This window comes from Pseudonaja textilis, chromosome Z (genome assembly GCF_049901715.1).
Source record: "Pseudonaja textilis isolate UNSWEBS1 chromosome Z, rPseTex1.2, whole genome shotgun sequence".
Taxonomy (NCBI): Eukaryota; Metazoa; Chordata; class Lepidosauria; order Squamata; family Elapidae; genus Pseudonaja; species Pseudonaja textilis.
Genome location: NC_142008.1, coordinates 130,080,426 through 130,096,110, shown reverse-complemented (window position 1 = coordinate 130,096,110; position 15,685 = coordinate 130,080,426). Strand labels below are relative to the sequence as shown.

The 15,685-nt window shown below is 40.0% G+C and overlaps 1 protein-coding gene across 1 annotated transcript; it reads left to right on the top strand.

The window, feature by feature from the left end:
* The first annotated feature begins 622 nt into the window (after nt 1–622).
* TBX6 (T-box transcription factor 6) lies at nt 623–15,682 on the top strand. The gene is made up of 7 exons (XM_026711962.2): nt 623–761; nt 3,402–3,669; nt 4,286–4,429; nt 9,746–9,816; nt 10,399–10,466; nt 11,555–11,747; nt 14,765–15,682. The coding sequence occupies exons 1-7, from the start codon at nt 685–687 to the stop codon at nt 15,012–15,014; spliced, it is 1,071 nt and encodes a 356-aa protein (XP_026567747.1). The 5' UTR covers nt 623–684; the 3' UTR covers nt 15,015–15,682.
* Nucleotides 15,683–15,685: the final 3 nt, after the last annotated feature.

Here is a 15,685-nt window from a genome sequence, read left to right as displayed (position 1 = left end):
GAGATGGGTGGCGAATAAATTTCATAAATAAATAAAATCAATCCAGAATGGGTGAGCTGGAATCAGATAATGATGAGAATTAGGAGCTTAGGCTATTATTATCTGTGGGAAAAGTGGGACTTACATTAAAAATAAAAAAGGAAGGGAAGTCCACTAGGCACCCATGAGGATGAGGATGGTCCTGGGATGAAGGGGAAGCAACTTGTTTTTTAGACAAGCCAGTAGGAGGTCAGGGAAGATCAGAAAGGGAGCTGAGAGAGATGGAGAATTCCCATAAATTGTTGGCTTTTACTCACCCACCCCCATCAGCTGGATATTTAGCACCCAAGACCAACTGGTCAGGGAAGAGGTGGAGGGGGGAGAGAAGAAAACGGGCGGAAACCAGCAGGAGAGTGACAAATTCCTTGATGATGCCCCTCAGTAATGCCTGCAACCCCCTCCTTCCCCTTACTCCACATGGCTCAACTGCCAATGCCCCTCAGTTTTCTTAACCCTCCTCTCAGGTCTCTTTTCTCCACTTCTTTGTCACCAGAGCTGGAATCTGCTCCCAAATTGGAAGGTTTCTTCCCAGGTTTGGACCCCCCTGGCCGCCTCCTGCCCCCAACCCCTGGCCTCCCTTATGGGACATCTCAGACACTCCCAACAGGTCCCCCAACAACTGCACAGCTACCCCCTGGAGTACGGATGAGCCTGGAGAACAGTGAGCTCTGGAAGCGGTTCAGTGGCATTGGCACCGAGATGATAATCACCAAAGCAGGCAGGTGAGATACTGGTCCATCATATCTCTCTCTCTCTCTTCTCTCTCTCTCTCTCAGGGATCAGTCTTGGAACTGTGTAAATTAGAGCTTCAAATGACTTTTCTTCTGTCCTAAAATTAAAACTTCTGCCCAATAGACAGACATCGTAATCTTATCCTTCCCTACTCTGAAGTAAGACTTTTTAAGTCCAGTGGGTTTTGCTTTTATGTAAATGTATAGAGAATTATGACTGCAATCTAAACCATTTTTAACATGCTAGCTTTGCAATGTTTTTCCCCCTTTTCACTTAGACCTGACCATCATGCAAAAAGAATAGGATATTGTAAAGAAAACTTTGTTTATATAATTCACCAGGTTAGGGATCTATGACCATTACACATATTGATGAATGAAATAGCTTGCAAATGGGATTTTACAAATTCATCAAGGGTAAGCAATTTGAAGCTACCTGCTGTGTTACTGAACAGAGGGCTAGTCTTACAGCAGAAGTCTCCAAATTTGGCAACTTTAAGATTTGTGGACTTCAACTCCCAGAATTCTCTAGCCAGCATATCAGGTTGAGGAATTCTGGGAGTTGAAGACCACAAGTCTTAAAGTTGCCAAGTTTGCGGACCCCATCTTAGAGGCTTGAATGGTCCCTTTTAATTCTCAATTTCTAATGTTTTAAATGAAGCCTCCATGTTCAAAGGCAGTATACCTGCATTGTGCTCATGTTGTAAGTTTTATTTAGGACAGTGATAGAAAATAATTTACTTGATTAGACTGTTAATATAATCTAGGAAGGCTCTTGAAATATTAAGAGAAATAAATCTCTGTTCCTATTTAGTTTTTGCTGAATTATTATTAAAAAAACAATGTTTTGAGAAACAAATGTACCTTCTGGGTTACCAGAGACTAACAGGGAACCTGAATTGAATATTGTGAAAAGCCCTTTTTATCTTTAATTTCTAGTGTAAAAAAATGTTTCCTAACCTTGAGTCTCCAACTGTTGGATCATTTTAAGTCACTGCAACCTGGAATTAAGGAGAAAGTTCTTCACAGTGAAGACAATTAACCAGTGGAACAGCTTTCCTTCAGAAGTTGTAGGGGCTTCATCAATGGGGGTTTTAAAGAAAAGACTGGACAGCCACCTATCTGAAATGGTATAGGGTCTCCAGCTTGAGCAGGGGGCTGGACTAGAAGACCTCCAAGGTCCCTTCCAGCTCTATTCTGATTGATTGATTCACTGATTGATTGACTGACCAGAGATGAACTGATTTGGAGACAAACCACTTTGGGAATTTATAGTAATTGTATGACACCCATATGGATGAGTGAAGTGAGAAAATAACTAGAAAGCCTACATCCCAGGAAAGCTGGAAAAGAGTAGTTACTGCCCTAGGAATTGAGTGAGAGAATTTTGTATGTTTTCAGCTTTCCAAGGAATAATCAAAAGCCATTTGTTCTGCATAGGATCTTAACATTATCTCACTACAGGCAGTCTTCAATTTACAGCCATTCGTTTAGAAACTATTCAAAGTTACACTGGCACTGAAAAATGCTACTTAGTACAACCGGTCCTCGCACTAACAATGGTCACGGCATCCCCATGATCAAAATTCGGGCACTTGACAACCAAGATGTGTTTACAACCATTGTAGCATCCCACTGTCATGCCATTTGCAACCTTCACAGTTGGCCTCCCATATGCATTATCAGAGGGAGAAACCAGACTTGCTTAAAGACTGTGATTCACTTAACAGCTGCTTAATGTCTTGGCAAAAAAAGGTCATAAAATTGGGCACAACTTACTTAACAACTGCTTTGCTTAGCAACAGAAATGATGATCCCAGTTTGGCTACAAGTCAAGGACTATCTGTACATCAAGCAAGTCAGAGATGACATTTCAAGGGCTAAATGTGGGACAGTCCGTTTGTCTTAATATGTAAATGGAGCCAAATAATATGATTTGGACCCATCCACTCATCCTGTGCTATTTGAACTTTCTAGAAATTTTGGAACAAAATAAGGATATGGGTGCAAGAAATAACTGGGGAAAAAATAGAACTTAAACCTGAAGTGTTCCTATTAGGGATAATTATATGTAATTACAAGAAAGAAATTGAATACATAATAATACATATATTGACAGCAGCTAGAATAACGTATGCTCAAAACTGCAAATCAGAGAGTAGTCCCACAGCTAATACGCTGATTTAAAATATTATGGATTGCGCAGAAATGAATAAACTTACAATGGAACTGCAGGAGAAGGAAGAAAGAATGCTATACAGTCTGGGAGAAATGGTATGTTTGGTTAGATAACAGGAATAAAAGATAATGCAAAATGTAAGTGTAATTGGTATGTGTGTGTGTGTGTGTGTGTGTGTGTGTGTGTGTGTGTGTAAATGAATATGGAAAAGCCGATGTCACAATGTATTGCAAAAATTGTAAATATGATTTGTTTTTAAAATTGTTAAACTTTAATGAAGTTTATTTTTTTAAAAAAGAACTTTCTAGAACTCAGCTACAGCATGGTGGGAGTGTGATTAGAATTAGCTATCACCAGCCTTGAGTTGAGATGAATCACATTTTCTTCTTCTGTGTCACAGCCCTTTCCTCCACAACTTGAATCTTCTAATCCATGTTTTAATCCCCTTCCAGGAGGATGTTTCCACAGCTAAAAGTTTCAGTCACAGGCTTGGATCCTGAAGCTAAGTACCTACTGCTGGTGGATGTCGTTCCTGTAGGAGGTTCCCGCTACAAGTGGCATGGCAAAAAGTGGGAAGCCAGTGGCAAGGCAGAATTACCACCTCCAGACCGGGTTTATATCCATCCTGACTCACCTGCATCAGGTGCCCACTGGATGCGCCAACCTGTATCTTTCCATCGGCTGAAGCTCACCAACAATACCCTGGATCCTCATGGACATGTATGATTGGGAACTGGGACCAGAGAAAAGAGAGATGGGGAAGAGGGGATATATATCCAGGAGACAATAATTGATAGAGTATACTTACATCCCAAATAAAACGATTTAGAGAAGGAACACATGTGGGAGGATCTTTTAGGCCGCTATGGGGAGTTATGGGGGACAGCCAATATCCAGGTTTTTCTGAATCTGATGCCAAAAATGAAGCAAAATCTTCCCAAAGGAATACTACATTCTGAAATTCGAAGAACATAAATTCTATAGCAAACACACAGTATTTAAACTTAGATTTTGTTGATAATGTGTTGGATGATTATAAAAAAATGTTCATGGATATAAGGCAAGAAACAACTTAGCTCACCAAAATCCCTCTACAGAAATGACTTGGGGTTATTTTTTTGCAGGTTGACACGCCTAGATGCTTAATCTTTCTTTTAAATTCAAAGTGAAGTCATATTTAAGGAGAATGAATCATGCAATTATGATCACATGTTGTGCTTTTCCCACAATGACAGCATGCATTGACAGTTCGGTTTTGCAGAGAACTAAAATGGAAAGTGGAAGAACATGAGATGGTCAGGTAAATAATGCCCCATGTTGATTCTTCTGTTCTTAGTTGATCGTTCATTCCATGCACCGTTACCAGCCCAGAGTACATGTGGTGGGAGCTGGAGGGCGCCGCGGAGCAGGCAGTGGCTGTGCTTCCTTCACCTTTCCTGAGACACAGTTTCTGACTGTCACAGCCTACCAGAACCCACAGGTGAAAGAACAAGAGCAGGGGTTTTTTTTTAAAAAAAAATGTTATTTTTAAATACTGTAGACTTATTCTTATTTGTAGGGTCTATGATATCCCTAGACTGCTTGTCCCTCATTGTTTCCCTCTTTTGATACCAGAGATAGATAGATAGATAGATAGATAGATAGATAGATAGATAGATAGATAGATAGATAGATAGATAGATAGATAGATAGATAGATCCTCACAGTCCGGTAACCTTTGTTATTTATATTTCCTATACATTCACTTTCTAGGGTTTCTTAACACTCTCTTTCTGCATATTTTCCTGTTCTTTTACCCTTTGACCTCCTCATCCAAGCCAAATCTTTTCAGAATGAAACCTCTCCTGGCAGTCTTACAGCCTTAAATGTGCCTCTTTCCTGCCTTCAAATTTTATTTTTCTAACAATTTCAGATCGCAGCACTTCGGCTCTTTCTGTTATTCACAACAATGTACTTTTTAGTATAAACATGTCTGCAGCAAAGTCTAATCCCTACTCCCAATAGCTTTTCAATATTTTTCACCAGAGTTTCTCATTGTCACCAACTTTAAGCTGTATGGACTTCAACTTTCCCAGCATGCTTGACTAGGGAATTCTGGGAGTTGAAGTTCACACATCTTAAAACTGCTGAGTTGAGAAACGATGCTTCACATCAGGGCTGTGAAACTCATGGCCCATCACGCTCTGGCCACACCCACTCCCAGTTTAGCGGAGGGGAAAAAAGTCACCATACGTCACATGATGCCGACGTAACGCCCTGAGTTTGACACTCCTGCTTTACATCATCATAGTCTTTCACACTACGAAGAGTTTATGTGACTTATTTTGTTCATTTTAGCTGGTTTAGAAAAGCTAATTGAATTGGGAACATGATCTTTAATAATATTTCAAATGTAGGGGTGTCAAACAAATTTCATTGAGGGCTGCATCAGGGTTGTGTTTGACCTCGGAGGGTCGAGGAGTGGGTCATGGTTGTGGCTGGGGGCGTGGCTATGGTGGGTGTGGCCAGCTTGACGTCACTCATGTCAGGGGCACCTGTAGAGGCCAAGTGCTAAGGCGGGACTTCACTGAGATCATCCCTCATTCTTATTATAATCTTTCCTTCCTTCCCTTTTTTCCTTCTCTCTTCATTCTCCTTTCTTTTTCCTTCCCCTCTTCCCCTATTTTTCTTTCCTTGCTCTCTTCCCTTCTTTGTCTTTCCTCTTTCCCTTTCTTCTTTCCTGTCCCTTCTTGCATGCTCAAATGCAAAAAGGGAAACATTTCTCCTTTTATTTTGTTTTTAGTTTGTTTTGCTATCCCTCTGCCAGTGAAAATGGAGCCTGTGGGTGTGTGCGCAGCCCCCATGCACCCTGTTTTCAGCCGCAAAGACCTCTTGTAGCCCTCTGCCAGCAAAAACAGCTGGGCGAGGGGGCAGCCACAGGAAGATTTTAATAAAAAAAATAAATCCCGAAGAGATGCTGAAAACTGGTTGCTGGAGGGGCAGAAATAACCACCTCACCTTAATATGCAAAGCCACTTCAGAAACGTAATTTCCCCAAAGAGAAACACAGAAAATGTCTCCGGGGGGCTTCAGATAAGCAGCTATCCCCATGTTTTAAAAGGAACAATATTTGTTTTATTTGCTCCCTCCCTTTGTTGGCTGCAGCTACCTAGAGACCCAGAAAAAACAGATATTGTCAAAGAGTTGGGAATATTGTTAAGACCTTTATATCTTTATTTATTTATTTGTTGCTCGCCTTTATTGTTTTTATAAATAACTCAGGGTGGCGAACATATCCAATACCCATTCCTCCTCTTATTTTCCCCATAACAGCAACCCTGTGAGGTGGGTGGGGCTGAGAGAGAGTGACTGGCCCAAAGTCACCAAGCCAGACTTCATGCCTAAGGCAGGACTAGAACTCATTGTCTCATGGTGATTGGCCCAAAGTCATCCAACCAGCTTTCAAGTCTAATGCAGGACTAGATCTCACAGTCTCCTGATTTCTACGTCAGCACCTTAAGTACCACATCAAACTGGCTTAGACCTCTCTCTAGGAAGTCTCCCGATGTGCTGATTGGTATCTAAATCTACTGTGGGCAAAAGCCATTGACAACATTATAGTTTGTACAGGTTGCTATTCTAAACATATATTATTCTTTCTTTTTTTCCCCCAAAGTTTTTTTATTTTTATTTTTTACATATCTCTTCACTTGAGCAACGTGGTTCCAGATTACAATATTTATACATAGTCATAGTTATATTTTCAACTTTCTTAATTAATATCATCTCAAATTATTATCCATTCAACTAATCCTTAGATAAATTTCCCTTTCATATTTCAATTCATTAATTCAATATCAAAATCATTTCATCCTCACATATATTTTCAATTCTTTATCCTCTATTATTTCCATTTTCAGCTTACCCTCTATTTTGTTACATTATGTATTGTTATCATCTATAACTTTCTCAAGACTAATATATAATTAGACAGTCAATGAAAGAAAAAATGAGTAAAAGTAAAGTAAGATTAATACATTTGGGATCCACATGGTATATCCCCCCATCTACAATATATCTTATATATATTCCAGAGATATTCATCATTTCATATTTTTTTCTTTGTTTCCACTGAGCCAAAATTATATTACATTTATTATAAATATTTTATATTCCCACATAATTCCTTCTAGTTCATTATGTTTTCTATTTTCTCATATCCTTTGTATAATCAATTGCATTTTCTATTACATGTATACCACAAAGAAAATAAATAAAAACAGAGTTAATTTCCCCTTTTACTTCCCTTTAACCCATTTCAACCTATAGCGTTTATGTAATGCTAATTCACATTTTTTGAACATAATTAATACCAGATTTTTGCCTGTCATAATATTCTGTTTTCCTAATATCATTAGCATATTTTAGAATATATATATGGCATTCAGCTTTGTTTGGGTATTTTCCCACGTCATTGTAGTTGTGCTTTTAAAGTTGTAGCAACGTTTCGGCAGAATCTCATCTGCAATGAGATTCTGCGAAACATTGCTACAACTTTAAAGCACAACTATAATAACGTGGGAAAATGCCTGAACAAAGCTGAATACCATACATGTAAGTACCATAAAACTTAAGAAATATATATATATGTGTGTGTGTGTGTGTGTGTGTGTGTGTGTGTTGTGTGTGTAGCAACGTTTCGGCAGAATCTCATCTGCCATCATCAGACTTTTGTATTGTGTTCGTTAGACGAACACAATACAATATATATTTGTATGTATGTATGTATGTATGTACATGTATGGTATTCAGCTTTGTTCGGGTATTTTCCCACATCATTATAGTTGTGCTTTTAAAGTTACAGCAACGTTTCAGCAGAATCTCATCTGCCATCATCAGGCTTCTGTATTGTGTTTGTCTGTTCGTCTACCCGAACAAAGCTGAATACCATACATATAAATACCTGCAAAAACTTACACACACACACACACACACACACACACACACACACACATATATATATGCACACACACACACACACACGCACACAAATCCATCCTTCCTCATTTTGCTCATCTATAATTATCTAATAATCTTAAAGTAATTCCCAGTAAGTTATAAACTTCAAATCTCCCACGTCTATATTTCTTATGAAAAATACAAAGATACATTCCCATGTGGTATCCCCCTTTTATGCTACATTTAACCCTTATCTCTAAATCTCCCAGCCTTGTCATTTCTCTTAGCTTTAGTCAGCTTTCCCTTTGCTAAGTTTTCCTGGCCTTTCCTCTTTATCCCTCTTTTTTCCTCTAATATTACTTTTATTTCCATCTGCCAGTCCCCCGTCTTTCCTCCCACCCTTTCCTTTTCTCTTTTTTTGAAATTTCTTCTTGTACATCTTCTTCTTTTGCTTACTCTTGGGAGCTTTTCTTTTTTATTTATTATCTCTATCATCAATGTCTTAGTTTTAGTTCCTTTTATGTCTTTTGGCAATGTTTCTGAATCTTCATATCTATCTTGGCTGTTTTCCTCTTCCTTTGGCTCCCCCTCTCTAAGGTTCCTTTGTTCTGCTATAAATTGCATTATGTTTTCTGCCGGTATGTCCAATAGTCCCCTTCTTTCTTTTAACATTTCTTTCACAGATTGCAGTTCCAACTTAAATTCTTTGCTTGCTTCTTCCATTTTTTTAATCAATTGTGTTATTTTTTTATTTTATTAAAGTTAATTGTAATCCTTGCCAAGAGACTCCACTTATTTCTCTTTTCCTTATGGGGTCTTTCTATTTCCTTTGCACAGTCAACCCCCAACAGTCTCAAGATATTGCCTTCGTTTATCCTCTTGCTGCAATCTCCCCTTTTTTCTCTTAAGCTTCCAGAGTTCTTGTTCTGTTAAAGTCTTTTATTTCATATGTTTTCTTATTCACTCATTTAAAAGACCAGTAATTTTCCGCAAAGTCATCCAGGAAAAAATGTCTTGTACCATTAGGTGGCGCTCTATAGTGCTTCCACTTTTCAAAGTTTTAATTTCGTTTTAGCTCTTTTATAGTCCAGTTTTTATTTACCTTATATTGTCCTCTTGTTTTCCATTCACCGCTGTTATACTCTCAAGCGAGGAATCCTTCTTTCTGCTTTTCAGGGTTATTAAAACAAAAAGTTCAGCTTCTCTTATCTGGTTACACGCTGCTCACCACTTCACCACTCCAGCACACGTTTAAGTCCCAGTAGCTTCCCATCTTCAGAGCAGCCATTAAAACTGCCGTTTCTCCCTGTCTTCCAGGGGAGTATACCAAGCCAGGGAGGGGAGATGCAGCTCCCCTCAACTCGGCTGGCAGTCTCCACCTCTTCCTCCACCCTTCTGAGGTGGGTCTGATGGTTCCGGTGCCATAGGGACACCCCCACCACCACCCCCAACAGGGTAAGCATAGATCGAAGCCGCGCACGATTGTGGTCTCCGTCTGTCCTCGACAGAAGTGCCACTGGAAGTCATACATTATTCTTTCTTGTCCCTCTTGTTTTCAGTTTAGCTAGGATACCTCCCAAATCACATTTTTATCATCTTCTCTTTCATTATGCTATATGTGGCCTCCAAGAACGTATACATGTACACATTTTGCACACAGAAGCAAAAATTTAAAATCCTACCACTCAAACAAGACTGTGAGTAACTTAATTTTATGCTTCTTTCAGAAGTAACCCAGAACTGGATGGAAAAAAATAAAGCAGAATGTATTTATTACTATAGATATGTATGGTGACTTCTATTCCTTAGAGTTAAAGTATACATTTCTTATTTCTTTCACTCCTCACTGTCCATTCAGATCACTCAGATGAAGATAGAAAGCAATCCCTTTGCAAAGGGCTTCCGTGAGAATGGTATGAACAGCAAAAGGTGAGCAGGAAGAAATCAAAACCATAACATTGGTTCGGGTCTCCTGATGTTTCCCACTGCAAAAGATGTCCTTCTAACAGATAATCAGAGTTGAAAGGGACCTTATGGGTAATCTAGTCCAACCCCCCACCCAAGCGGGAGACCCTACGCCATTTCTGACAAATGGCAGTCCAATCTCTTCTTGAAGGTCTCTAGTGATGGCGCTCCCACAACTTCCGAGGGCAACTTCTGTTCCATTGGTTGATTGTTCTCACTGTCAGAAAGTTTCTCCTTATTTGCAGGCTAAATCTGTCCTTGTTCAGCTTCCATCCATTATTCCTTGTCTGGCCTACAGGCACTAGAAGGCTGAGGCTGAGGGGCATTGTAGTCCCTCTATGGATGGCTGTAGAGGTTGTGGCCTGGCATCAGAAATTTCATTCCAACAACAAGCTGAATTGTCAGAACCAAAATGCTAAGACTCTAGAAAGCAGGTGGGGCGGAGTTTCCTAGACAAACAGTCTGCAATTGCATGATCCATGAAAGGTGTTTGAGCCCTGACTGCTATTTTACCAAATCTTATTATGATCCATTATAAAAATACAGGGAGCGTGAGGCCAGAATCAAAAGGAAGATGAAGATTAATGAATGCGAAGCAAACCAGGGTGAAAGTGGTGAGAAAAACATGGGTATCTTATTCTGTCTCTAACTGCTTAAATACTCTTTCTAACTTCAGCTTCTCCCTCTTCGGTGGAGGCATGTTTGCAGACTGTGGCTCAAAAAATAAAAAAGGCAGTTATGATGATGCAATGACAGGCCCACCTGTTTTTAGGTGCACTATATGTAATTCTTATGTGATTCTTCATTCAGGACTAGTCAAGGCTGGCCTGCTGAAATTCTGTGATTAATCAACATTAAATAAAATAACCCCAGCAACCTCCTTAGGATCTCACTATGTCAAAATGATGAGCTTTATCCCTTGGGGATGTATGCAATGTTGCAATGCATGTAAGAAATGGCTGAAACTTGCTTTGTGATGCCTGATGTTTTCAACTGATCTCTGATCTCCTTCACTTGCAGATGCTCCTGTATCCTTATAACCCTGATTCTAGATCAGAGCTGGAGAACTATAGCCCTTTTATGACTTGTGAACTTCAACTCCCAGGATTCCTGGCATGGCTGGATCAGGAATTCTGGGAGTTGAAGTCCACAAATCAAAAAGGTGCCATAGTTCCCCTGTTCTAGATAATTGACCAAATGCCTACATCTCCCATCTCTTTCCTAGGTATCCATCATTTAGCCTATGCACACATTCGATAATCCCATCTTGCTTGCTTGCTTTTCTAATACCCTTCGATACTCTAAAAATTCTTCCCAAAGCCCCTTTCTTCATTTTCTTCTCCTACATCTGCAATTATCCCCTCCTTTTTCCTTGAAAGTAGTCTTATTAATTTGAAGTGAAATAAGCTTTCCAGAAGAATCTCACTTATACAAACTAGTTTAGTTTGTTTATTTACAGGGATTACAGCCAGCTCAAATCAGAAACAACTCCAAGACTCAGAATCTCCTCATTTGATTTCCAGTAGAATGGATAAATTATTAGATTTTTTAAAAAATTAAGTTTATAGTAATTTCACCTCCTTGTCTCACCTCTTTAAGAGCTCTACATCTCTGCCAAGCATGTTCCCAGTGTATAGTTGTTTAATTCCTACTTATAACTTTGTCTTCTCTTCTGGCTTTCTCTGCACATTTCTTCCCACAGAGAGCAAGAAAGGCCCTTGTGACTCCACACTGACAGAAGAGGGGCCTCTGGAGCAACAGCCACCCCCTGCACTTCCACAGCCTTCCTGTTCCTTCTACCCCACCACAGGAATTAATCTCAATGGGGCCGAGGCTTATGTACAACATCCAGCTGCTTTTCATGGTTTAAGGGGGCCATCATCACCTTATGAGAGGTAACAGAGAATTTATTTATTTAATATTTGGTTTTAAAAGCTGCCCTACTCCAGAAAAATGCCAGATATCTTACAATATTTAAAAGAATATATAGGAAACATATGGCTGGCAGTGGAATTCTGGGAGTTGAAGTCCATAGGTCTGAAAGTTGCCAAGGTTGGATACACAAGGGGTTCATAGTTGAGGGAAGAGCATAGTGGACGCACGTACAAGGGCTCTATAGCTGCAATTTGATTTTTAAGCAGCAACCGTGAGTCCAGGAGGAACCCCAAATAGCCTCTCATCTCAAAAAGGGAAGTGCAACCTCAGCCAGGACCAGAAGTAGAAACATCCCAGACCAAAGGCCCCAAAGAACCACAGCCACTCAGCCTTGTGAGAATTGAGTCTGAATCTGTTCTTTACCCATATTGGCCTGAACAACAGCCTTCAGATGCTGGGTCATCACTTTCACAGCCTGGGATTGAGATGTACAAATCATCGGTAGTGATGATACTGTACTTCAAATTGATCAATGATCTCACCCAGTGGTTTTATATCAAAGCGAGTTAATTGTTTATATCCTGTATCAGCCAGCAATCCAGACCTAATGACTCTTCTGTCTTTAGGAAACCGATTGTGATCTTTGTAGATTTATTTTATTTATATCTGGCCTTTATTATTTTTACAAACAACTTAAGGAAGAAAACATATCTAACACTCCTTCTTCCTCCTACTTTCCCCATCACAACAAGCCTGTGAGTTGAACTAGACTGAGAGAAAGTAGCCCAGATCCACCCAGCTGGCTTTCATGCCTAAGACAGAATTAGAACTCACAGCCCCCCTAGTTTTTAGCCTGGTGCCTTCACCACTAGACCTTTTAGCTAGCTTAAGATATTCAGATTATTTATTTAAGTTGCTATCTAAAAAAGAACTGTGCTACTTTTTCTCCAGGGTGACAGGACTGACGTGGGAATTTTTTATCATTATTCCTAATGTTTTCCCACAAAAGCAGTCTGCTTTTTTTCAGACCAATCAAGTATTGATCCAATGGTTGTCATAGCAATTGACTAACTAATATTGTCACCTGAACCATGACATGGGGGCTGAGAGTAACTGATCCAACATCACCAGACTGGCCTTCGTGCCTAAGGCAGGGTTATAACTGACAGTCTCTTGGTTTCTAGTCTGGTGCCTTATCACTAGACCAAATTGGCTCTTAAAAATATCTTCGTGTCCTGAAAATATTATATGTAAGCAGGGGTGGGCTGCTGCTACGGGTTCACACAGGTTAGGATGATCCTCTAGCTAAGATTCTGTGTGGTTCAGTGAACCGCCCAACCCCACTCTCGGCTGGCCCCGCCCATGCCTTCCCTCCCTTCTCCTCCCCTTCCTCTCTGCCCCTCCCATGCCTCCCCGCCTCTCCCAGGAATCCCCATGCGGCCCGTTTTGGATGCTAGGTAAATACAGGGCCCGCACGGAGCATGAGGAGGGCGAAAAACGGCCCTTGTTTCCAGCCTCCAGTGGGCCTCCGGAGCCCAGGGGAGGCCATTTTCACCCTCACGGAGGCTATACTGTTCTAGTCATTTTTACACTACCTGTTCCATGTATCCACTTTTGAGAACCATGCATTTATTTGGAGAAGAGGGCTTCATTTTTTGCCCAGTTCAAGACTGCATGGTTCTCCAGCATGAAAATTTACATCATCCATAACAAGCTCTTCCTCCTCCAAATAAAACCATTTTGTTTGTGCGCGTGCTCCAGTATTTGTCACGCTTAAGATTTAGAGGAATCTAGTAATATATCTCCCCCAAAGGATATATAACCGATGCCTATCAACTGTTTTAGACACAGCTATACATAATAGAGTTACAGCTACATTAAATTTTATTATGCAAGAGTGATCATTGTCCAAATCTTGCGCTGAAAATTGCCATTGGCTTTTTCTGGCAAAAACTGTTTTATATCTAAAACAACATTTTAGGTGTGACAAGAGAGATGGAGGCCTTCTACAAATGTTTCAGTAGATTAACAGTTTCCTTCACTGATCATATGATCAAAATGAGCCAAGCCAGCATCTTTATTAGCAGCTGTTCCAATCATGTACAAGATTTTCCTCAAGCTTATATTTTAACGTCAGCTGTGCTGCCAGAGGCAATAACCTTTTGGTTAATATTAATATCATTCTGCATTCCATCCTTGCTTTCAGGCCAATGAGAAAATATTTAAAAAGAATAGTATCTGGCAGATTTCCAATTATCCCTTCAAAACAATCTCATAAGAAAGTAAAAATCTAGTGTTATCGTTTGCACCAGGAATATTCAAAGTTGGCAACTTTTAAGACTTGTGGACTTCAACTCCCAGAAGTCTGACTGGGAAATTCTGGGAATTGGAAGTCCACAAATCTTAAAGTTGCGAAGGTTGGACACCCTTGATTTACATCAAATAGGATATTACCCAAAAAATGTTTTTAGTGGAATCTGTATAGCAGGGGTTTCAAATTTGCAGCCCACGGGCCAGATGCATCATGTGCTGGCCATGCCCACCCTGTTTAGTAAAGGGGGGGGAGGAGTCGCGATACATCACGTGACATGATGTCAAAAGTTTGACACCCCTGCTCTATGGAAATTCTTAGCCCTCCACGTCATGGTTGTCCCAAAAGTGCTTTTTTTCAAGAGGCAACTGGACTTCCCTTTTTTTTTTTTTTTTGAAAGAAGTTTTGCTTCTCATCCAAGAAGCTCCTTCAGCTCTGACTGGATGGTGTGCAATGGAAGGATTATACTCCTTGAAGACAGCTGGTCATTTGCATTCTTTTCTTTCCAAAAAAAACCCCCCAGAAGTCTAGTTTCAAGTCTTGAAAAAAATACTTTGATATTTTCAGTGGAATGAGAAAGGACTAAGGAAGTTCAGAAATACCTTATGTAGGGAAATCAGGATGAAAACCCTCTGATATATGGGGAAAGCACAATTGTGTGAACCCCAAAATGGAAGCTAGGCAAGGTAATTCTTAGGCACTGACTTTTGCTACGCTTTTCCACAGCCCCAGCCAAGAAATAGCAGCTCCTCCATCTTCTCCCCCTACCAAACCTCCTCCTGAGCAAACGGATTTCAGAGCAATGCTCCCAGCAAGCTGGCCCAGTTTGGATATGGTTCCTTTCCTTGCAAGTGCAGAACCAGCGGAAGCTTCCTCGTTCTCTCCTTTCAAGTTCAGTTTTGCACCCTACCCGCCTCCACCTCGTGTCTATGGACCTCCATCTGGCTACCCTGGCTCACAGCCACCGATGCTTTAACCCCTGCACAACCTGGATACCTGCATTTTTATTTCTTTCTGCTTGCAAAATTTCATGTTTTCCTCTTCCATTTAAGAAAGTAGAATTTGATTATATCCTCATAGTTTATATAATTAAATCCCAAAAGGCTGCAAAGGACTGTACATTTTTTTTCCCCATAGTGAATATAAGGAAGTTGTGATGCACGCATGCAAACTTTCTTTTTTCAGTTATTTCCGAACAGAAAATTTCTATTCAATAGAAGTGGTAGCTGACTAAGTGGTAGCTATGCTTCAGCTATCCCTTTTAGAACATCTTACAATGACAGATTAATGAACATGTTTTACATATGTCTGCACATGTCATCTTAGCATTGATATTGGAGCAGTGATACATGTGGTATGGCAACAGCATAAGAACTAGCAACTTGCTTAGGGTTTTTCTTTTAATATTTATTTTTATTGGATGTTAACAAAATCCCATAGCTGGCAGAACTCATTTGCCTTGATGAGAGGATGCGAATTCTCTTATTTTCATCTGCAACCATAGTAATGTATTAAAATCATCTTCCTTTCTCTGCCATTACCAAATTAGTTAGGAAATTAACTATCATAAGAAAAGACATATTTGCAGGTATTTCTGTAGCACTCGTTCAGAAATGTGGCAATACAAATACACAATGTACAAGATAC